At 37.0% G+C, this 22611-nt stretch overlaps 1 protein-coding gene across 2 annotated transcripts in view; it reads left to right on the top strand.

Annotated features, from left to right (window-relative positions):
* Nucleotides 1-22611, top strand: part of STK24 (serine/threonine kinase 24) — a 52435-nt gene that overhangs the window by 26117 nt on the left and 3707 nt on the right. For both annotated transcript variants that reach the window (XM_085057399.1, XM_085057403.1), the window contains exons 3-10: nucleotides 9556-9612; nucleotides 12543-12651; nucleotides 12778-12935; nucleotides 17326-17511; nucleotides 17759-17904; nucleotides 18793-18916; nucleotides 19852-19920; nucleotides 20831-20967. In XM_085057399.1, coding sequence (XP_084913525.1) covers nucleotides 9556-9612; nucleotides 12543-12651; nucleotides 12778-12935; nucleotides 17326-17511; nucleotides 17759-17904; nucleotides 18793-18916; nucleotides 19852-19920; nucleotides 20831-20967 — 986 coding nt within the window. The remainder of the gene's footprint in view (nucleotides 1-9555; nucleotides 9613-12542; nucleotides 12652-12777; nucleotides 12936-17325; nucleotides 17512-17758; nucleotides 17905-18792; nucleotides 18917-19851; nucleotides 19921-20830; nucleotides 20968-22611) is intronic.

Here is a 22611-nt window from a genome sequence, read left to right on the forward strand (position 1 = left end):
TGTTTAACTCTAGGAATTTGGAATTTTTTTTTCTTTATATATAAGCTTATCACAATGTATTATTTCTATACGTCTTCTGGTATTCAAAAAGGCAAAACAAATATTCAAATTCAAAGAAGGAAGCTTTCGGAAAACTGCAGATCTTTATCTGGGGGTTATTCTGACATGTCTTTCTTATCTCTACAAAGCATTATTGAATGTGCCAACATGAGCAGTAGTGCACTGCAACTTGTGTAAATATTACTGGGTTCATTCTCTTCCTTTATTATCTTCTTAAGCTGTATTACAAATGTAGTTTTATCTTTATTAGTAGATTGCCCTCCCTGTGAGCAGATGAGAAGGAAACAAAGGCAACTTTTCTCTCCTTCATTTGATCTGCCTTTTACTGTCGGTGAAAGTGGAGGTGGTTTTGTTTGGAAGCTTTTTGGTGTGTTGTTTATTTTTCTTTTTCTTGGGGGGTGTCTTTAAATAAATTTGGTCTTATGCCTGCTTATCTAGAAATTCAGCAAGGAAGAGTAGAAACAGGACTGAGCATTGCTAGACTGCTTTCCAGTCAAGAAGTATCTGTTGATGGACATCTCTTCTGGTAAAATGAGAGACCTAGCTATAGCTGTAGTTGGGAAGTGTTATATTATTTGGAGGCTCTGGAGTTCATGAAATACATAAAGGATTTATTTTAAAGGTAAATATGGTTATTGCTATTGCCAGCTTTTCCTGGAGGAAGCTGATACTCAAAGCAATATTCTTTCTCTTCTGAGCATTTCAAATTGATTGTAGAACTCATTCATTTAGGAAGCAAAATAAGTTTTAACTGTTTCTTTAGTAGTATACAATATGATCTACTTCAGAATGGCGTGATTTTTAGTCATACTTTCTTGATTAATAGTTCATCTTAATCTGTATTTCATAGCATCTGCTTTTGCTCCTCTTATACCTCAAAACCTCAAGGCAGGATATTAATTTGCAAGGTTAAAGATAACTAATTCATGGTGTCTGTTGGTGTTACAGTACTTTTTCACATTTCTAAGAATATGGGACAGTACTTAAAGACTTTATTCTAAAACATGGATTGTTAGATGTGTCAGGATGGGGAGGGAGAGGATGATTTATCCAGAGGGTGTCTTTGGCGGCTAAGAAAGCCTGTGTATGTGTAGTGTTGTTATCTCATAAAATAGTTTCTCTTGTTCTTTGAAACCAACAGTTGTCTTTCTATGCCACCTGACTCTGAAGTGCTTTGAAACAAGTGTCTTTAGAAAATACTAGGTTTGGTTTTGCTTAATGAAATCTGTAATAACATAAGCAAATAGCTTTCAAATAATACATCAGTCTATACAATTTGATGTTGTAGTTGTAGGAGGAATTAGATGGAAGAACAGCAGCAGATGTTTAGATTGTCAAAGAAAAGTTGAAGCGAAGGATTAGCTGCACTGTGGAACTCTGTGCTTCATAGGAAGTGTTGAAATAATGATGGTATGCTTATTCCTTGTTAATGAGCCTAAAAATTTTCTGTTATTTCAGATATAGAGAAAAAATTACAGTGCTTACTGAGATTGCCTTCAAGAGCAAACTATACTGTCTTAGAAAGATTATGTGAATTAGCAAAGAAAGTTGTTTTTTTTTTTTCCCCTGAATTTCTCTTCTGTGAAGACAGTTCCAAAAGCTTTTGAAGACATGATAACCTTTCTTGATAGCTGTTAAACAGTCATAGGACTGTAGTTTTGGAGTGATAGGATTGATTTGTCCATTTGCAGTGTAAAGGACTTTATTTACTACTTACACTATTTGGGTACCTATAGTGTTCAAATTTTGGAGAAACTTAATGTGAATATCTGACTTCTGGTATCAGTGGTTCTATCCTTAGTTTACATCCTTGCTGTCTGTTGAAAGAGTTATTCTGTTGCATTGAACAATCAGACTGGCATCTGGATAGACTGCTTGAAGTTCGGGGGTGCATTGCTTACCTTCTGTCCCTTTCCAAGGATTGTATACTGAAAGGAGGGAATTAAAGAACAGATAGTGTTTAGTGTTATGCTACTTGTTCTTTGCTGTTAACATATGGCAGCACTGGGTGTAATTCTGATTAAATTGAGCCAAGAATATAAAATGTGCATGTGTGACTAGTCTTTTATAACTAGTCAAAAAATGACAAGAATTGAGGCTATGAGGTAGATCTGAATTGTATTCCTTGGCAAAATTGTTCATTTGCTGAACACCAGTAATAGCCACCTAGTACTTTCTCCTAACAAACTCAATTTTGGCAGTTGGTATCTGTTCTAATACTAATCTGTGAATCTACAAGTAGAACAGTCAGCTATTGGAAAGTTTGCAAATCCTGATGATTTTCAGGGATCTGATGGCAATACATCAACTCTCTAAAGCCTTAAATAATTATTTTCTTGTATGTGTTATGATAGGATGAGCTCCAGGGAAAGGACATTCACAATGTTTTGGAGGTCTTGATACTTCGTGATACGTGTTTTCAGATTTGAGACTGTTGGTGACCTTTAGTGTTATTGAAAGTTTTGGGAGCAGGAACCACAAATGTATACATGTCATTTCCTGTTGCTACTCGAATGCATCATTGATGGCATCATACAATATGTAATTTTTTGGTGATTGATTTGTATCTTTGTGTGTAATCTCCTAATGTCCACGTGTGTTAATAAATAATGAGAGCTGAAATACCAGGATTCTTTGTCTTGTATAGGACAGTGACTACAGTTGTGACTTGGTGTTGTGAAAGGAGAGAGTGAATAAATAAGATGGTGGGAAAGGATGAGGTGAGGAAAGGCTGGCACTTTGAGGAATTCAGATATATGACCTGTCATATTTCTTAAGGTATATTTCCCTGGTTAATCATTCTTCCTCTTGTTATGAAGGGTGTCAGGGTGATAAATATTTTCAGATTCGTTTTAGGCAGGTGGTTTTGTGCTTCTGTCTTCGGTGGGTTACCGAAGCTTGTTTTGGGGCACGCCCTTCCTTTTTTGGGGGCAGTAGGGTGGGTGAAGGCATCTTTGGCATTACATTATCCTGCCACCTGGTGGCTTTGATGAACAACAGGGGTTTCAGATGCAGTTAAAAGCTCAAGGGTGAATAGATACTGAAAAAATCCTTTCTTTCAAGAAGGGAGGGAATCATTCAGAAAGATAGCCTAAAGTAAATATGTAAGACAAGATCCATGATCTGTGCATCTTGTTTTTTCAAGTCAAGCATCTTAGGAATCAGTATGTAAGTATTTAAAAATCTTCTGGTTACTACATCTGTCAGGCTTCTCTGGGCTTTTAAATACAAAATTAACAGAAGACAAATCTGTATGTCGTGGTAACAACTTGTAGCAGGAATGCAATTTAGAGAAGTTATGTTGTTGTGTGCTTTGTGTATCTCAAGGTTCTTTTAATCTGGTTTCTTATACATGGAGAATTATGAATATTAATAGTAAATTTATACTAATACTTACATATAAGTGTCTTTTCCTGGCCTTTATTGCTTTGGCATAACTGTAATGTTTATTAAACAAGTTATCACACATCATGTTATGCAGTGAATATCAGTTTTGGAATTAGTTTGTTCTTTTAAGATCAGTTGAGGTTCTGTCTTTTTCTGTTTTTCAATATTCTAGATTTTTCTACTAATCCACTAATGGTGAAATTTCGGTATATAGATCAACAGCAAATCTGTTATGTTATTTCAATCAAAGATATTATTGCTAGCTTCTGATTGTTCATATGTATTTAAATTCTTTTAAATAGAGATTCTAAGTGGAATTTGGACATGGCTTGTCTCCATAATGAAACAAGTTTTTTACGCATTTATAAATACACTTTGTTCTGCTGCTAATTGTGTACCATAAATTTAAGGTGGGAAATACCTTTTCTCACAATGAATTCAAGTTGGGAAATTCTCGCAACAGGTGTGGGGAGATTTTATTTCACTTAAAACCAAATACATGCTCACTGTTGTTATTACTGTTTTCACATTGCACAGGTCACTCAGTGTGCTTACTTCAGAGTCCTTCCAGTCCTTCTCTTTTGTGACTGTTAGATTTTCCTCCGCAGTCTCCTTCCCACATGAAAGGAGATTTAGGCGCAATTTCATCAGTACATACTTGTCTTGATCGCTTTAGGTTGGTCTCTCCTGTATAAAATCATAGTGTTAAGAAATGTGTTTGTTCTTTGTGTAAAAGAAATGGCAAAGCATATCTGAAGGTAGGCTTCTCCCATGTTTATTCAGGTGGTTTTTTAACTTTGTAAGGACTCACAAACAAACATGTTAATCTTGATTGCTTGTTTCTGTAAGTCTTCTGTACTCCTGAGATTTCAGTTAAAATGTACCTTTGAGACTCTATAGAAGTTTGATGGATGGCCTTTTTTTTTTCTCTGATGTATAGTATTCAATTTTTACATACTAGAAATTCTTTACCTACTGTATCTGCACTTATTTTGGAAGTGCTTTCATGGTAGAGAAGTAACTTGATGAAGGAACTTTCATTAGAGGTAAAGTTGCTGTTGTAAGGTTTTCTGTGATTGTAGAGTTAAAATCAGAAGGCAAGAAGAGCAACCATAGTTTGAAAGGGATCGACAGAAACTCTTAACAAAGGTTCTTCTAGATTCCAAAGCTGTTCCTTTCCTCAGTTTCATGGTATCAGAGGAAAACTTCTTCTTGCTGTGAAAAAGGAAATGTTCCATGTGCCCTCATTAACCTGCTCATCTAAGTTTATAGAGAAAGAATAATCCTAAATTTGGATGGATGATTCACCATGCCTTCACTGTATTTTGGAGAAAATTCAATGTTGTGTTGTGGCTGATGCTTAAAAGAAGAAAACTGGTCATGTTTCAGATCTTAAAATGGAGCACTGAATGTTGCTAGTGTCAGTCTATAAATGTAGTATCTTCTTGAAAATATAAGTGATTATGTGTAATATATAATTACTAATCTAGGCTGTGGAAGAAAATTTAGTGCTTTTGGAGTTCTGTTTGAGAGCAAAAGGGGAATATATACCGAAGAAGGTGAGAAGTTCAAGCAAAAAAAGAATTTGGGCAGCTTTAAAAAGGGAAGCGACAGTAGGTGTTAGGGAATGTGAAGCATGCCAGAGATACTCAGAAAAGAAGGAAAGAAGGAGGCCTGTTGCTGTGGTGATGCCAAAGTCAGTTGATAGTAGTGCTGTGCTGGCCTTGTGCTGTTGTTATGAGGCATTGTATCGGGTTTGCGTGGCCAGGTTTTGGTAGTGGGGGACCACAGGGGCAGCTTCTCTGAGAAGCTGCTGGAGGCTTTCCCCAAGTCCCATAGAGCCAATGCCAGCTGGCTCCAGGACAGATGTGCTGCTGGCCAAGGCTGGGCCTGTAAGTGACTGTGGCTGTGCCTCTGGGATAACAGATTTAAGAAGGGAGGAAAAAGCCTTCACAACTGCAGCTGGAGAGAGGAGTGAGGATAAGTGGGAGGAGCAACCCTGACAACACCCAAGGTCAGTGAAGAAAGAAGAGCAGGAGGTGCTCCAGGTGCTGGAGCTGGGATTCCCCTGCAGCCCGTGATGCAGACCATGGTGAGACAGCTGTGTCCCTGCTGCCCATGGAGGTTCAATGGGAGTGCAGAGATTCTGCTGCAGCCCGTGGAGGAGACCCACACCACCCACACAGGTGGATGTGCCCCAATGAGACTGGGACTCTCGGGAAGCTCACAGTGGAGCAGGCTCCTGGCAGGACCTCTGGCCCTATGGAGAGATGAGCCCACTCTGGAGCAGGTTTGACAGGACTTGTGACCCTGTGAGGGACCCACAAGCTGTTCCCTAGGGACCGCACCCTATGGAAGGTACCCACACTGGAGCAGTTCTTCATGAACTGCAGCCTCTGGCAAGCACTCATGCTGGAGAAATCTATGAAGAACTGTCTCCTGTGGGAGCAGGGGAGGAATGTGAGGAGTCCTCCCTTGGTCTCTGCCACTCCTTCCTCCTCAATATGTGATGCACTGACCACAATCCTCATTCTCCATCCCTTTGTTCCACCGGGGAGAGGAGACAAAAAACTGGGAGTGAAATTCAAGCCCACAAAGAAGGGGCCAGGGGGAAGGGGTTTTAAGACTTGGTTTTATTTGTCATTGTCCTACTCTGCTTTGACTGGTAATAAATTAAACGGATGTCTCCAGTTTTAGTGTGCTTTGCCCACGAGGGCAGCTGGAAAGTGATCTCTCCCTGTCCTTACCTCACCCCATGAGCCTTTTGCTATATTCTCTCTCCATGTCCAGGTGAGAAAGGGAGTGACAGAGTGCTTTTGGGATATACCTAGCATCCAAGCCCCCATGGTCATAAAGTTGGTATATATAGGTTGTTTGCTCTAATATTAAATACATATTGAGAAATTCATTACAGCTGTCTCACCAAAAGGATTTATTTACATGTTCTTGTTAAGCAGCGTATGCAGATTTTGTATAAGGAAGCTAAAAAAAAAAATTCCAAGAATTAGGGAAAGGTGGCAGTAAGATTTGTTACCATAGTAATTAAATCTGTTTGGACACATCATAGGAATGTGTTCAAATACTTCATACAAATGATGACAACTTTGAAAATAAAAGCCCAAAACCATCAATGAAGTTTAGTAATATTTCTGAGGCAATGGGGAACCATGGAGAATTAAAAATAACTTTGAATATAGGGATCCAGACAAAAAGATGCTGTAATTGTAACAGATTGCTATTACTTAGCTTCCTTATGAGATACAGATACAGTTGTGTGTGTGTTTGTTTCTTACCTGTCTTTCCATACTTCACTTGTTTCCAAATGTAGAATTACTGAGTTTACTGGATCAGTAGCTTTTGTACTGTAAATTCAGACATGTGGCCCCAGTAAGCTGATGATGAAAGTTTCAGGAGCAAAGACTAATTGAACTAGAAAAATAATTGAAATTATAAATGATTATTTAAAAAGACTGTGAGTAATATAAACTGTAGTAGTGTAATTGTGTTACTTTATAGTGTAACTATGTAATCAAAATTATATTTTTAAATATTTTTGCTAGTTGTTTTCTACCTCTAATTTCTTGTTTTCAGCTGGAGAATTTAGTACCTAGTGTTCTGGAGAGTTTCTCTTTTGGGAAATTATATCTTATTTCAAATTATTAGCTCTTTCAATCCATGAGATAATTGAGATAACAGAAAAGGGAAGATGCATCTCTTGTTGACCTCTAGGTGGGATCAACAAGATATTTGGAAATATTTGGGGTTTTTCATCTTTCTTTTTTTTTGGGGTTTTTTTTCCCCTTGTTCTTTGAAAGGGTCAAGGGGTTTGTTTGCTTCCTCTACCTTGTTCTTTTCCACTCAGGCATTTCCAGTGAACTAGAAAGTAGTGATGCAGTTGACATGCTTGTGTTTAAGTTACTATTAAAATGAAGTGTAAGTTTTGAATATTCAGGAAATTTCATGCAGCTTTTAAACACACTTTATCAGACTGAAGCAAAATATAAATATAAAATTTTGGTTAAGTTTTGGCTGACTCACTATAAGACACATCTCAGAAATGTTCTTGTTCTGGAACTGTTGGAACCTGGAGCCTTGAAGAGACAGGAAAAATACAAAAAACTTCTGGCAGAAAGGCAAGTATTTCAATACTGTGAGGGACTCTATCAAGATGAGTTACAGTTCTTGGAATATTTTATGTTGTCTGCAGAAAGAAAGTACTATCAGGATGTTGTATGTGGACACTGAGACAGATTATATTTTTAAATTACTCTTTCTTCCTAAAAAACGTGTTCTGTCTCTCTTAAAATATCTTTAACAAGACTGTGTTTATCAAATAGCATGAGTTGATTCCTGAAGAAAGGGATCTAAAATTAGCTGAATCTGTGTGTTATAAATAGTGGGTGATGAAGGAACTCTAATCCAGGGTCTTATCTAAAAATAGTATGGTATGTGTAACTGGAGGTAGGAAAAATGTGCATTTACCTCCAGCAGGTGCATTTTGAGACCAGAGAGGGGGTAGATGAAGTGGAACTATAGATATAATAATGACTAAAGGACTTAAATGAGTTGTATGGGCTAAAATTTTAATCCCTCAGAGGACTTAGAAGTTATGTCTTGCAATACATTTACCACTTCTCTAAAAATTTGAATCCATCTTTACAGATGAGGATTCAGAGTCAGCTGCCCTGGCTTTATTTTTACATGAAGTTTTATTCTGTAGGATAAAGTAAATGAATATTGTTGCCATTTATGTGTTCCTTGCTCTGAGAGATATCTGTATTATTATGCTAGAGGTCTTGTGAAAGTTTGGTACATATCATAGAGCTGAAACTAACAAAGTTTGAAATTAACTTGATAATCATAAAGATTAAACCACCAGTGTGTTCTGTGCAGCAATTTCATTTGAATAGCTATGTGGTAGATTTGTGGCCTTGCTTTATTATGTGGATCAAGGCTGGTACTGCAAAGGAAAGATTGACTAAGTGCTTCTCTTAGTGTATTTGGGAAAAAGATGCTGCAAACAGTGGAAAGAAATGATTGGTTCCAGTCTCTTTCTTAGCACTGTGTATTGTATATCTTGTTTTAAATAGTCCTGTAATATGTACCAAGCTTTTCTTTGGGAATAGAGTAGCTTGATGTTGTTGTTACCTTTTATTTTACTAGCTGAAGCTAGTAAATTGTTACAGTCATCTTAAATAATCTTTATTACTACTTTGCTTCATCTTTCTTCAACACAACTGTGCAAAATGCTATATATCAGATGCATAAACATTAATGGAGAAAACTAATTTGACTGTTCAAGAATAGGAAACAATGCAGAAATAGGAAGAATAAATTCTAATTCAATTCAATCTAGACAGGAGACAAGCTTACTAAAGAAAATATTTTGAGGTATCTGTACAAATAAAGATAATCAACAAAATCAAGTTACTATTTTCTAAGGAGAGGAAATGTGTAATACGTAACACTTATTATTTGGCATTTGGAATGTCCATACTTTAGAATTCTAAAATGAAAATTCATTCTCCTCCATATTCACTGAATGGCCTCTGTCAGTATCTTTCTTGTCTCAGAAGACACTTGCAAAAATGGAGTGTGTTAAGAATAAGGAGGCGGGTAGCTTGTGGGAATTAATATTCTCAGAATACGTGGCCAGTTCTGGTCAGCACTTTACTTCTGCTGCTTGGCTCTTTTGGAGAGGTTAAAGAGAAGTTTCTTCTCTACAGATACTGCCTATATTCTAGTAGTATCAGTACAAAAAAGAGGCACCATGAAGTGAGTTTGAGTGTGACGAGAGGTCTGCATCAGTTCTTTTGAAATAATGAACTTCTGAGTTCTGTGTTCTTACCCATCGGTAAATGAGAAATAGCTTTCCTCTTGTTAATTTAGAGGAATAGAATCAAATTGAAAACATGCATGCACAGAAATGCACACACTCTTGAGTAAATAATCCAAATATACTTTTGAGGAACAGCTAAATGTTAATTGTGTTTCAAAACTACAGATAATTTCTTCAGGAAAAACAACGGAACAACCCCCATTAACTTAAAGTACTACTTTTTGGTTTTCAATCTTAATACATTTTTATTATTCTTTTATGTTTTGCAGGATACAAAATTATGGATAATAATGGAATATCTGGGTGGAGGCTCTGCCCTTGATCTAGTAAGTAAATTATGCATGTTTTTTTGTTACTTTACTTCGCGTAATTATTTTCCTGCCTTATAATTCTGGAAGCTATAATAGGTCATTTGTCTGTGGCAGTGTTCACTCTCAGTGAAGGAGAAAAGTATTGTCAATGCCAGAAAAATGTTATTTTCCATGAGGCATAACAGATTATTTGTGTAAATGGAAGGGAACTAAGCAACATAATATTGGAAGCAGGATATAAACATCTTAGAATGCTAATCTTCAGTCAGCCGGAGAGCACTAGTGCCTGAAAACAGGTTTTTGTATCTCTTAATTCTGCCACCACAACTCTTCTCAGTTTATACATTTTAATGTATCTTCCTCACCACCCTGTCCCCCAAAGCAAATAAACAAAAGGTTCCCTGTTTGAAGTCTTTCTGAAGTCTAAACAGACAGAAATACAATTTAGATTGATATTAAAAATAATATTTCAAAGAAATAGGAGAAGCAATTGACTCCCTTGAGGGTAGAGAGGCCTTGCAGACAGCCCTGGATAGATGAGAGGGCTGGGCAATCACCAACCATATGAAAATTAACAAGAGCAAGTGCCTCTTTCTGCACCTGGGATGGAGTACCTGGGTTTGAACTGGAATTCAAAGGGGTCAGTGCAGACTGTGTTTTCTGTGACAGGATACTGACATTCACTTTAGCTATTATAAAGCTCAACACCCAAGCCCCCTCCCAAATGACACACCGTCTTATGTTTATTGTGGATTAAAAAAAACACTGTTATAGAAATAACAACAAATGTTTTAAGTGCGTGAAAATTTTTATACCAGTTGAGGCAGAATGTGTCTGTAGCAGAGTTTACAGTTGTCAAACAGGGCAACTGATAAATGCTCGAGGAAAGAGCAAAAGAAACACGGTCAGTATAAAGGGATTCTGCTGGAGACATCCAGAAGACAGGAGCAGGTATTAAACAATACCGTGGTTGTATATTTTCAAACAATATTATACCTTTTAGCTTCCATGTTTGATAGAAGGAGTTCTGCGGTTGTGTAAAAATGTGCAATGTTCCCCATAAAGATATGGTGAAAAATGTTTATTTGTTGTCATGATGGATTCTTTTGTTCCTTACAGAAGAGCAATTAGAAATCGGGTTTGCTTTTATAAATTAGTTATTACTTTCTTTACATAGGTATAAAAGAAGAGGATGAAAACAGATGTTGCCATATTTTCTTCTCTTTTTTTTCATCATACACATTTCACTTGTGTGATGACCATGTATTTATCCTCTTAAGTTTGTTGCTAGAGATAGTACTAAGTTCTTGTTCACATCTTAAAATGTTTTTGAAGAAATTGCACCACAGAACTGAAATAATTATGTGTCTATTAAGCACCTTTTGTGTGCTTTGTTGATTTTCAGTTTATGTTCTGGTGCATTTTCTCCTGGTTCTAACATGCACATTATGGTTCTCAACTGGAATCTGACATGCTTTGCCAGGTTTTCATACCCGAGGCAAGAATTAATGGGAACCTTGAATTCCATGTCCAGAGTGTAGATATGTCATACTGTCTTAGTGTTTTCTGTGCTTGAATATGCACTGCATGATTTTGAAATTCTGCTTCACAAGACAAGGTACATATAATGCCACTACATGTACATTGTTGTTCACTTTGAGTGTAGTTCAAGTTTGTGACCGAGGTCAAGTGCCAGTATTCTCAGATTTAGTCTGTTTTCAATAAATCCCCCCTCACTAAGGTGAGCTGAACCTGATACAAGTGGTTTTCCTCCATTAGATGTGCTGTATCATGTTACCAAGTCTCGAACTGGTGCTCGCATCGTGGCTGGAGCAAGGCTTTGAGGATGTCTTAGTGGGTTTCAGGGAGTGGTAATATGTGTATTATCACAGCTAAGGAAAAGCAAAAAAGATTATAACTAAAGCTGCAAAGATAAAGCAAATGCATTGTCTGTGTTACATGAAATATTGCCTCTGTTGCTATGTGTGAGGATTTCTGAGGGATGTGCTATTTTTAATTTTTATCTGAAAATCTCTATCTGAAATGCTTTCCTTCTCACAGAGTGAAGCTTTCTCTAAGCACAACTTTCTGATTGTGCTTCAGTGACTGCTGTTGTGGAGTAAACTAGAATACTGGAATATTTCCAATATTAATTGTGGGACACAATGAACACAAAGTTTCAGTGTCTCTCTTGAAATGCCCTTGTTGGTTAAGGAGAATCTCTGGGTAGTGACCTTTCCTCTGTCTGTTTAGTGTTATTTTCTCTTTTAGAATTCCTATCAGATCTAAAGATCTGTGGGATCATCTAACACTGCTTCTTCTCATAAGAAGAGTTACTTGGAATCTTTAATTCTAACAACTAGCAGATGTGAGAAAAGTGATCTTTTAAAAATATGTAATGTTCTGTCAGCTTATAGGTTTGAGATGTGTTTTAGAGCGTTTCTCAAAATCCAATGCAGTATGTAGACATGAATTGTTTTATTGATTGATTATTGTTTTATTGATTGGTGTAGTTTTATGCCTTATGATGTTATGACTTTATATGCCCTGTATTCTTGCTCAGGCTTTGGGATTTGGGTCCACAAAGGGTCTGTGGCGTTGCACATCTACGTTCAGCGTAATGTTAACAATCAGATGCTTTTCAAAGACACAATGTGTGTATGACATGACCACAAAGCAGTAACTTGAAACTGTCTTTATGGTACCTTTAACAAACTTTAAATAGTATTTTAGATAAATAATTTCTTTGCCTGTTGTACATTAGGCAACTTAGTTTAGAACTAGTTTAAAAAGAATATTCTGTTTTGTCTGATGTTACGAAGTTAGAAAACTGATAGTTTTAAGGGGTGACAGAAAAATAATTTCTTTTTATAGTCATAGTGTTATCTCTATTCTCTGTTTCTCCCTTTTTTAATACATATTTAAACATTTCTTGCATCTCCTAGTTAGAACCTGGCTCACTTGATGAAACCCAAATTGCTACTATATTGAGGGAGATACTCAAAGGACTCGATTACTTGCACTCAGAAAAGAAAATCCACAGAGATATTAAAGGTAAATTGCTTTTTTTTTGTTTGTGTTGAAAGAATATCAGAACTCATGCAACCTAAATGAGCACACTTACAATGTCAAAGGGTGTCAAATGTCTTCATTTCTACTATTTCCTCTTCTTTATCCCAGCTGCCAATGTATTGCTGTCTGAACAAGGGGAAGTAAAACTGGCAGATTTTGGAGTAGCAGGACAGCTAACAGATACACAGATAAAGAGGAATACCTTTGTGGGAACACCATTTTGGATGGCACCTGAAGTAATAAAGCAATCAGCATATGATTCAAAGGTAAGGTACTTCAAGGTGTTACCAAAGTCCCTTCCTTTTTCTAACTTGAATTACATAGGTTGGTCTTCAGAATGTAGCTAATAACTTTGGCTGTGTCTACATGAGGGTGTGTTTAGATGACACCTAGCAGCTAAAAGCTGTTGGTGGGGAAAGATTTCCTAATTTGCATCCAAAGTTTAGGTTTCCTAGTTTAAGACAATCCAGATGGCAAGAAATAATGCAGTATTCACGAGTACATCCCATCACCTTTTATCCCACTCTATTCGTGAGTATTTTTGGCTGTTTAAAAGTAGAAGAGAGCAAATATAGACAAAATGTTAATATTCTTCCACTTGTTTTTAGAAAAAAATAGCCAGCAACACAGTTGAAGAATATGGATTTGGTGGGTGTAAAAGTGCTGTTTGAAGTGCTGTTACTCATCTCTGGAAGAATGTGGTGCGTGGGGCTGTGCTACTCTGACCATGTTCTTTCAGATTTGCCATTTGGGAGGTGTTAATATTTAATACCAAATTTATCTATACACAGGATTTGATTTAGCAGAGTGGCACATCAGCATACTGAAATCTCAACACAAGCACAATGGATCAATTGTAATATATAGTTGGGTCACAATAGAAATGTGATTCCATTACTGTTCTCCATATTCTCACCAGTATGGATGGCACTGAGTGTCCATAGTTGCCGGAAGGAATACGTACATTAAAGCCAGCTCAAGCCTATTGCTTTTTTCAAAGTTCATTGTGTTGAATTCAAGCTTTTATGCTTCTATTTGTTTGAGGTACATATACAGCACTTTGCTGTCCTTTCCTTCTCCTTGCCCCACACTGGCCTGGCTACCTCAGCAGGACACTGATGGTGTCAGTGAAGACTCACTGCCCAACCCCACGACCCATTGGTGCAGCTGTATGTCTGAAACAAAGGTCACCCTCAAGCCCCACTTGTTTTAAGATCAGCTTTCTCTTGGATAGTTAGCAGTAGTTCATTATGTTCTACCCTGAGCTCATCTTTCTTGCCCATCTCTGATTCAGCTATAAGGATTTGTTGATTGACCATATCTCCATACAATGAGATGGGTTGGGATGCTTTTCCATCCTTGCATAAGGAACTTGCCATGACTGACTCCAGCCTAGGCTGTAGTATTTCTTAATTCCATATTTGGTACCTTTCTGTAGAGGCTATTTAAAAATTACAAGCAAAACTCTGTAGAGCCTCTAGAATCTTAAATGATCCCAAATTCCCAATTTAAAGTTGAATTAACTTTCTTTTGAATGGTGGTGGGTGTTTTCTTCCTTTGTGTGTTTTTGTGGTTTTTTTTGTTTGTTTTGGTTTGGTTTTGTTTGGTTGGGTTTTTTTCTTTGAGGTTTGGCTCCTGGGAATGATCATCACTTGGACAAAGCATGATTCAGCCCTTAGGTTTGCCATTCTGGCTGTTTCAGTCTGCAATGTCACATGGACATAAGAGTCTTGGATACATGATGAGGGATTCCCAATGAAAGCTTGCAAGGGCTCTAGTTTTTGGCAGTACTTCTGCTTCCTGTTTTGATTTCTTTTATCTGAAAAGATGTTTTCTTAACATGCTTCATTTTTCACATATCTAGTTCTCTGTCCTTTCTGCTATAAAACTTGTACTGTAAAAAATAGATATTTAATTTAGAAATGGCTTTTGCTTGCACATAGCCCATCATCTTTGACTTACAGGAGCTTCAAAGTCAGACTGAATTTTACTCATTAGTTTAGAAGAGGAAAGGTTTATGGCAGTACTGCAACAAATATTAGTTAGCAGTGATTTGCTGACTGTCATCTGAACTTGGAAGAAAAATATTTGTTCAAGATGTGAAACTGTAAAAATCACGACATGTGATAAAACTTAATGTAGTGTCACCACTTCCTAAGGTCATGCTTATCCCTCTCCATTTGAAGGACTGATTTTGTGCTTATTCTGGGGTTTCATAGTCACAGTCAGGTGCATCCTAGAAATGCCTAACTGGATACATGTGCAATTGGTACTTCCTTTCTTACCTGTTAAAGGGGAGGATTTGGTTCCAGAGGAATATGAGGTGAGTTATTTTTGATATTTTCAACAGGAATGAGCTTCCAAAACCCATATTGGACTTCAAAGAGTCTAGTGTGCAGCCGTGGTTTGTTGTAGTTTTTTGTTTATTTTTATGGGGGAAGGTCACTAGCAGTAGAGTTAGAAATAAGTGAGGGAAAAAGGAAGTATTTATATACATACATGTGTGTGCAAGGGGGTATTTCTGCACTCATACACTTGTAAATTTGATGTTTATACTTATATACTCACACATGCTCCACCTGTGACTGAAAATCTGGCAGAAGAAAATCTATCCATTTACATGGCTTTAACACTTTCCTCTTGAGCAACTGAAATGCTGAGTAAATTGGAAATAATAATGCTCAGCTGTTAACTTGCAGACTCATCTTTGCAGGTGACATTTTTCTTTTGTAACCAAGAGAAGCTTTCCTGCCAGACTGAAGTTACTCTCAATTAGGCTTGAGGAGAGCTTAGCTGATAATGCGCTTATTAAGATAAATGAAACTCAGGGCTCATGTGCTTATGTGATTCTGTGTGCTCAGGAACTGTTCTGTAACATGGGCTAACAAAATGGCATTTCATAAATTTGATGGTGTGCTAATTGACTCTGATTTTTTTGTTTGTTTTTTTCATTCTTACTTGCAAAATTAAGTAACTAAGCTCTTAACAGTAGGATACTGTCTGAACAGGGAGGGAGGAGCTTGTTTTGGGCCAGGCAGTGTGGCTGTGAGAGTGGAGTGGATGTGTACAAGTCAAGCAAAGATATCCATGAGAATCCACGGGGCAGACACAGGTGGAGTTGAGGGATACTTAGTAAAGACAGCAGTGATAAATGAAATTTCTGCTCTATCCAGCACCTGGGAATAGATCTGTTTACAGCATAGCAGAATTCCAAGTGCTCTGTTTGGGAGTAAAACCAGACAAGCTCATGTCAGATCTTTCCTGTTTTCCTGAGAATAAGTCTTTGTTCTGCTTTCACTTAAACAGAAAAAAGCCAAAACAAATATTTTTAATTGGTATCTTGTCCTTGGGACAGATGTTTCTGTGAACATTTTTTTCTTTTGTTTTTCTGACAGGTTTATTATCCATTCTCTTGGATTTTAGGTCTGTGATTTCAACAGAACATAAGAGAATTATAATGCATTGCTTCACATTATTTTAGGCAGATTTGCAATAGGATTTGTATCAAGGGAGACAGCATTCCCTGGAAACGGTAGCACATTTTGATGGTAAAAACTTTCAGGGGTTGCTTGGACCAACAAGCTGAATATTACTGTTCAAGATTGTATTTCTCTAGTCTATGAAAAAGAATAATATATAAGACAGTATTAAACCCCAGGAAAGTTAAATTCTAATGTATTAAATTTCTGATGGTTGTACTAGATAATTTATATTGAGGAAAATTCTTGTGCAATTTCTAACATTTTCCTTTATGTAAATATTTTAGACTTGCCCCATATTTACATACCATACTTAAATATGGTAGATAGAATGTTAGTTTATAACAACTCTACCATTGCTTTTTGGTGTAATAGTATTGATTTCAAAAAGTTTTAAACTCTACTTAGTAGAACTGTTTCATACTGTAGAGTGAAGACAACCAAGAAACTCTGTACTTGGTCTATGTGGCTAATCTCATAAAACAATGATAACAAAACCAATTTACATATGAAGTTATTTACAGTAAAGCTTAAAATCTACCTTTACAAATGTGGTGGTTTTGACTGGGGTAAAACTAATTTTCTTCACAGTAGCTGATATGTGGCCATGTTTTGGATTTTTGCTACAACCGTGTCGATAACTCAGGGATGTTTTCCTTATTGCTGAGCAGCACTTGCACAGAATCAAGGCCTCTTCTGCTTTTCACCCACCAGTGAGCAGGCTGGGGGTGCACAAGGACTTGGGAGGGGATACAGCCAGGACAGTTGATCCCAGCTGACCAGAGGGATATTCCATACCATATAGCCTCATGCTCAGTGATAAAACCAGGGGGAAGGTGGGCTGGGGTCTGCTGCTCAGGAACTGACTGAGCAACTTTCTGTTGGTGGTGAGCAGCTGTTTCCACTTACATCACTTGCCTTTCTTGGGTTCTTTTTTCTTTCTCTTTGTTATTTTCTTTTTCATTACAATTTATTATTATTGCTATTTTATTTCAATTATTAAAGTGTTCATAACCCACAAATCCTCTTTACCCTTTAAATTCTCTTCCTGCTGTACCCGCAGCCTACCGTGGGAGGGTGTGAGCAAGCAGATGTGTGTTGCTGGTTAAACTAGAGTAGCAAGCCAGCACTTTGTTTTCTTCCTCCAACCTAATCTTAAATACATTGTTTCTTACAGGCAGATATCTGGTCATTAGGCATAACAGCCATAGAACTTGCAAAAGGAGAGCCACCTCATTCAGAATTACATCCAATGAAAGTTTTATTCCTCATTCCTAAGAACAACCCACCAACACTGGAAGGAAACTTCAGTAAATCCCTCAAAGAATTTGTTGAGGCCTGCTTAAACAAGGACCCAAGCTTTGTGAGTTTCATGTTTGTCAGTGTATCCTAGAGAACTTGACTGCTTTACATGAATTGCATGAATAAATGTCATTCAGCTTTTGTAATATGGTGTGACATAAGTGACAGGTATATTTTTAGATACTGTATATATTTAAAATCTCATTTGTATCAAGACTAAACTCTGGGTTTCTTTGTTTTTATAGTGAGTCATTTGACACTCTCAAATACAGTAAAAAAATACTGAACCTCTCTTTTTTTCTTTTAAGAGACCTACTGCAAAAGAGCTTTTAAAACACAAATTCATTTTACGGAACTCCAAGAAAACATCTTACTTGGCTGACCTTATTGACAGGCACAAGAGATGGAAGTCTGAACAAAGTCATGATGACTCCAGTTCTGATGACTCAGATACGTAAGTTTGATGAGTCTATAAAATATCCTTTGTAAGGAGCCAAGGAGTTATTTTTAGCACACGTATTCCTGTGTTCTGTTATTTGCAGCTTTTCAGCTTAGTGGCCTTGGGAAATGAATGAAACCTTAATTTCAGTACAGCCAGGGGTTTCATGCAAGTAACAGTCACTGAGAACAAATCTTGTGGCCCATATGCTGTGCTGCCTTCCCTTTTATGTAGGGTCCAGACATAAAGCCAGCTGTTGTGCAGGCAGAAGGTGTCACACTGCACAGCCAAGCAACACTGTGCAAATGAAATTCAAGTGAAGAGGTCACCACAATTTGTTCACTACTGGATTAAATTCCTCACAGTAAAGAAAACACAACTATTCTCTGTAATTCCAGCCTGCATGCTAATGGCAAGTATCAGGTTATTTCTTTGGTGACGTTACAGCTGTGTAATTTTGTACAGTTTTTACGGCATCATGCCTTTCCAGTGACCACAGTTCCAATGTCTTAGCTATTTTTCTATGCAAGAAAAGTTAATTAAGTTTTCTAATTTCCGTCCCTTCATTAATGGTTTGAGGTACTCTGCTAAAACAAGTTTTCAGATAGCAATAAAGTACTCTGTGTTACTTGTTAATGTAACTTGGGAAAATGTTTTCAAACTGTAATGCCTCACTTCCTTACATTTGGTGAAATATCTTGGTTTAATTTTTTTAATTTCCCCAAAAGTTACCTTAATTTTCATGCTTCTCTTTATACTCAGTGGCTTGCACAGTAGAATCCTGATCTTGGTCTTGACTGTAGTTCTCATGTTTAGTGTGTATATTGAATGAACATCAGCAGTAAGGTGTGGGTAATAAAAATCGTTTTTTTTGTTTTTGGTTTTTTTTTCTCTCCCTTGAAGTGAAGCAGATGGTCAGGCTTCAGGTGGGAGTGATTCAGAAGAGTGGATCTTTACAATAAGAGAAAAAGACCCCAAGAATCTAGAGAATGGAGCAGCCCAGCCTTTGGAGTTACAAAGAAACAAGGTGCTCAAAATATTGACTTTACAATACAAGGAGATAATTATTGCTTTAATAATTTAGTGGCATGATTTTTATTTTACACCTTTAAAAACATTTATATTGTGAAATTTCCAGAACTTTTGCTAAAAATGTATTTTCAACAGTTGCCTTTCACAAAGCCTTCTGAGTAAGTCTTGAAGTATTCTGTTAATGTGTCCTTTTTTGTAGTTGACAAGATATGTACCAACTATTTCTCTAGTTTCTGAAATACAATTACTGGAAGAAGACCAGGCAATATTGTATTTTTAAAACCTTCCTTCTGTATAGTAAACTAAAACCAGTACCATGCAAATCTAGACTGGCAGATCTGGGGAAGGTATTTTGGACTTTTAAGGAAAAAAGACTACAATGGAACAAAGAATAGAATGTGCCTGTGTCCAAAAAAAATCAAACCAAAAAAAACCCCTAAAAACCAAAGCCAAAACAAACCCAAACAACCCAGAATAAGGGATGTTTAGGACCTGCTTCACTGTATTTTCTGCAACCTGTGTGGCCAGAGCAGGTGGTTGCTGTGCTGGCTCTGAAAATTCTGGAGAAATATAAGCAAAATATTGTATCATACAGGATTTACCTACTGAATATCAGTATGTCTGTGATTTAGTTTGTGGTCAGTAGGATTGTGGGAGATTGGAGGTTTTGGTTTGTGGGGGGCGGTTTTTTGGTTTTTTTCCCTTCTAATTTTGAGCTTGCATGTATTTGAAGTGCTGCAGTCTCAAATTTTAATTCAGCCTCTATTTTCCACAGTTCTTTGGAATAGTATCTTGTAGAACATTTTACATGTATGGAAACAGAGTTTTTATCAAGTGTAGCATGTTGGAACTATGTTTTGTCTCTAACTAGAATACAAGAATGCTTTTTTTCAGAAATCAAATTGGTCAGAATTTTTTTTTTCTTTAAAGGAAAAGGATATCCCAAAGAGGCCTCTATCCCAATGCCTGTCTACAGTTATATCCCCTTTATTTGAAGAGGTAAGTTATTTCTTTAAAACTTAAAAATTTCAAGATTTATGTCTCTGAAAAATATTGAAAAATACAATGAATGACACCTAAGGTTGCTACAACCCATTTTGAACTTGCTGTGTTAAGTTTTAGCTGTGCCCTTTGCTTTCATGTGTGTCTGCTTTTGAGATCTGTATTTTGCTCCTAACAATACTTCCTATGCATGGTAGTTACATCAGCCACGCTGGCCTAAAGCAATGAAAATGACAAGAAAAAGGTGTGTAAATATTTGGATTGCAGCATTTTGGTTTTGGTACTACTTTATGTATTTATCTTACTACAAACCTCAAGCTCCTCACTGTTCTAACGTACAGTTGTGGACCAGATCTTAAAGAATTTCACTTTCAAATTTCAGTGTTGAAAACTATATTTTGTTTCCATTCTGAATTTTGTATTTTTTATACTTTCCCCCAAATACTTAAAAACAACTTTAGAAAAGAATATATGAAGGGTAAGAGAAGCATTTATGGAGATATGATAACTTTAAAAGGTTGATAAAATTACTGCACTGTATATATATAAGCTATAGGTGTGCAAGTAAGTATACTAAAGTAAGTATAGGAAGCACATCTTGAAACCAAACAGCTACATATAAATACTGCTTTTTTCTTGGGATACTTTGTTATAATTTTTGACTGTGAGCATGATGAAAAGGATGTGTGAAGATTGAAGATGTGTGAAGATGAATGACATCCTGATAAGTACTGCAAAGACTAGCATCTGCATGAAAAAAGCCTTCAGTATGTATGGGTGTATGATGAGTCAAATGCTGACATTGTTGAATGCTGATGGTCACTTCCTCACAAGCTTCTGCATTATATTGTGTATAGAAATATTTATTACTATCTTATTAATAGATTTCTTCCTGGTTTCTTTTCAGTTGAAAGAAAAGAGTGAAGTGTGTGGTGGTAACACAGATTCCATAGAAGAACTGAGGAAGGCAGTTTATTTAGCTGAAGAGTCTTGTCCAGGCATTGCAGATACCATGGTGTCACACCTTGTGCAGAGACTTCAGAGGTAATGAAACTATTTCAGTATGGCAAACAGAAAGCTGCACATCTGATTCTACAAATATTTGGCTTGTGTTAAATTGAAAGGATTAATTTCTCCTTCTAATGGAGAAGAAAACCATTTGTGCCTGCAGTTTGTGCAATTGTGTTTGCTTACTGGAAAAGAAAACTAATCATATCAGCAGTTCTAATTTCTAGCTTCAGGTGATAGCACATATGTATGTTCATCCTGTTGGTGTGCATATTGTGTGTCAAATGAGACTGGACAGGCTTTTCCCTTTTCAGTTCACATAAGGGACACACACTTTCTTGGTGTCTGGGTGTGTATTGCACATAATGCTCTGTGTCACTCTTAGTTTCTTTCACCCAGGTAGATAAATTGACTGGTTGGTTGGTGTTTGTTTCTCTCACATAGTCAGTAGTTTCTTATTCATTCATTAAAGACATTCTGTGTGGCCTTTCGGTGGCATCTCCAAAACCACTATTTGGTCTTACTTCAAAAGGCCAAATTGTCATATGAGATTTTCTAACTGTCTTAGTTAGGAATATATTCTTAACATTAACACTCAGTTTTCTGTTCCTTTAAATGCTGCACAAGAAAAGATGAGGGGTATACATTTCAGAATTGCTGCTGGAAGAGGCATTAACCTCTTGCCAACCTTGAATCCAGGAGCCCACAGCTGTTGTGAATCTCACAGCAGCCAGATTGGAGTGCTTGGTACTAGAAAAAACTCGTGTCAGTGATTAATCATGGACTACTACTACATGGAAAAAGATCACCCTGAGCAGGTGTCTCCTTTATACTGTCTCTAACCACAGCTTGATACAGTTTAAGCATTCACACCTTTGAAGTTAAAGCACAGGATTTCCAGGCTGACACTTTCTCCTTCAGTAAAAACCAATGCCAAGAAACCTGCAAGCAGTCGTTTGTTGCTTTATGGGCTGTTAAGAATGCAGCCCAGTCAGCATCTCTAGTGCTGAAAGGTTACTTCTAATGCCAGATGACCTGTTCTATCTCATTTGATCCTGGCAGACTTGAAAGAGTTTCTGGATCTTCTATCTCAGTCTGTTTCCATTCGGGGTTCCAAAATTGAATCCAGTCTTTCATCAGCTAATATTTCAGTGTCATATTTTTATCAGCCTGGTATGGAATCTTCCTGGAATGGGAAATCTCAAAGACTTGATGCTGCAATTGAGGCTGAAAATGACCATGTGGAGACAGTGCCCAGACATGGGCATTTTTGGGGATACTGGAGGTGATCTTACTTGTTCTGTCACAACAGCAGCATTCATAATTTTTGTCCTATGAGAAAGATTTCAGAACCCTTTGTATACCTATTCAGCATTGTCCTCCTTCTATTCTGCTTCCTTGGACTGTTCCTGTTTTCCTTGGTCATAATGTTTTAGAGCAGTGGAGGGAGGCACTTCATTCTCTTTCAAGGAGAGAAAGAATTTTTCATGGAGAATGTTTGTCAATGGATCACATCTGGGTGAACTTTCTTTTCTTTTCATGGATAATATTCCAGCTAGTATGGGATAATGACTCCAGAAAGGGAGCGAATGAATAGAAAGATCTCCCACTAAAAATGAGCTTGAAACATTCCGTAGTTTACTAGGTTTCCCTTATGGATAAAGCTATTTCTCGGAGCTA

Source organism: Lichenostomus cassidix, chromosome 1 (assembly GCF_008360975.1).
Source record: "Lichenostomus cassidix isolate B80296 chromosome 1, HeHo_3.0, whole genome shotgun sequence".
NCBI classification, from domain to species: Eukaryota; Metazoa; Chordata; class Aves; order Passeriformes; family Meliphagidae; genus Lichenostomus; species Lichenostomus cassidix.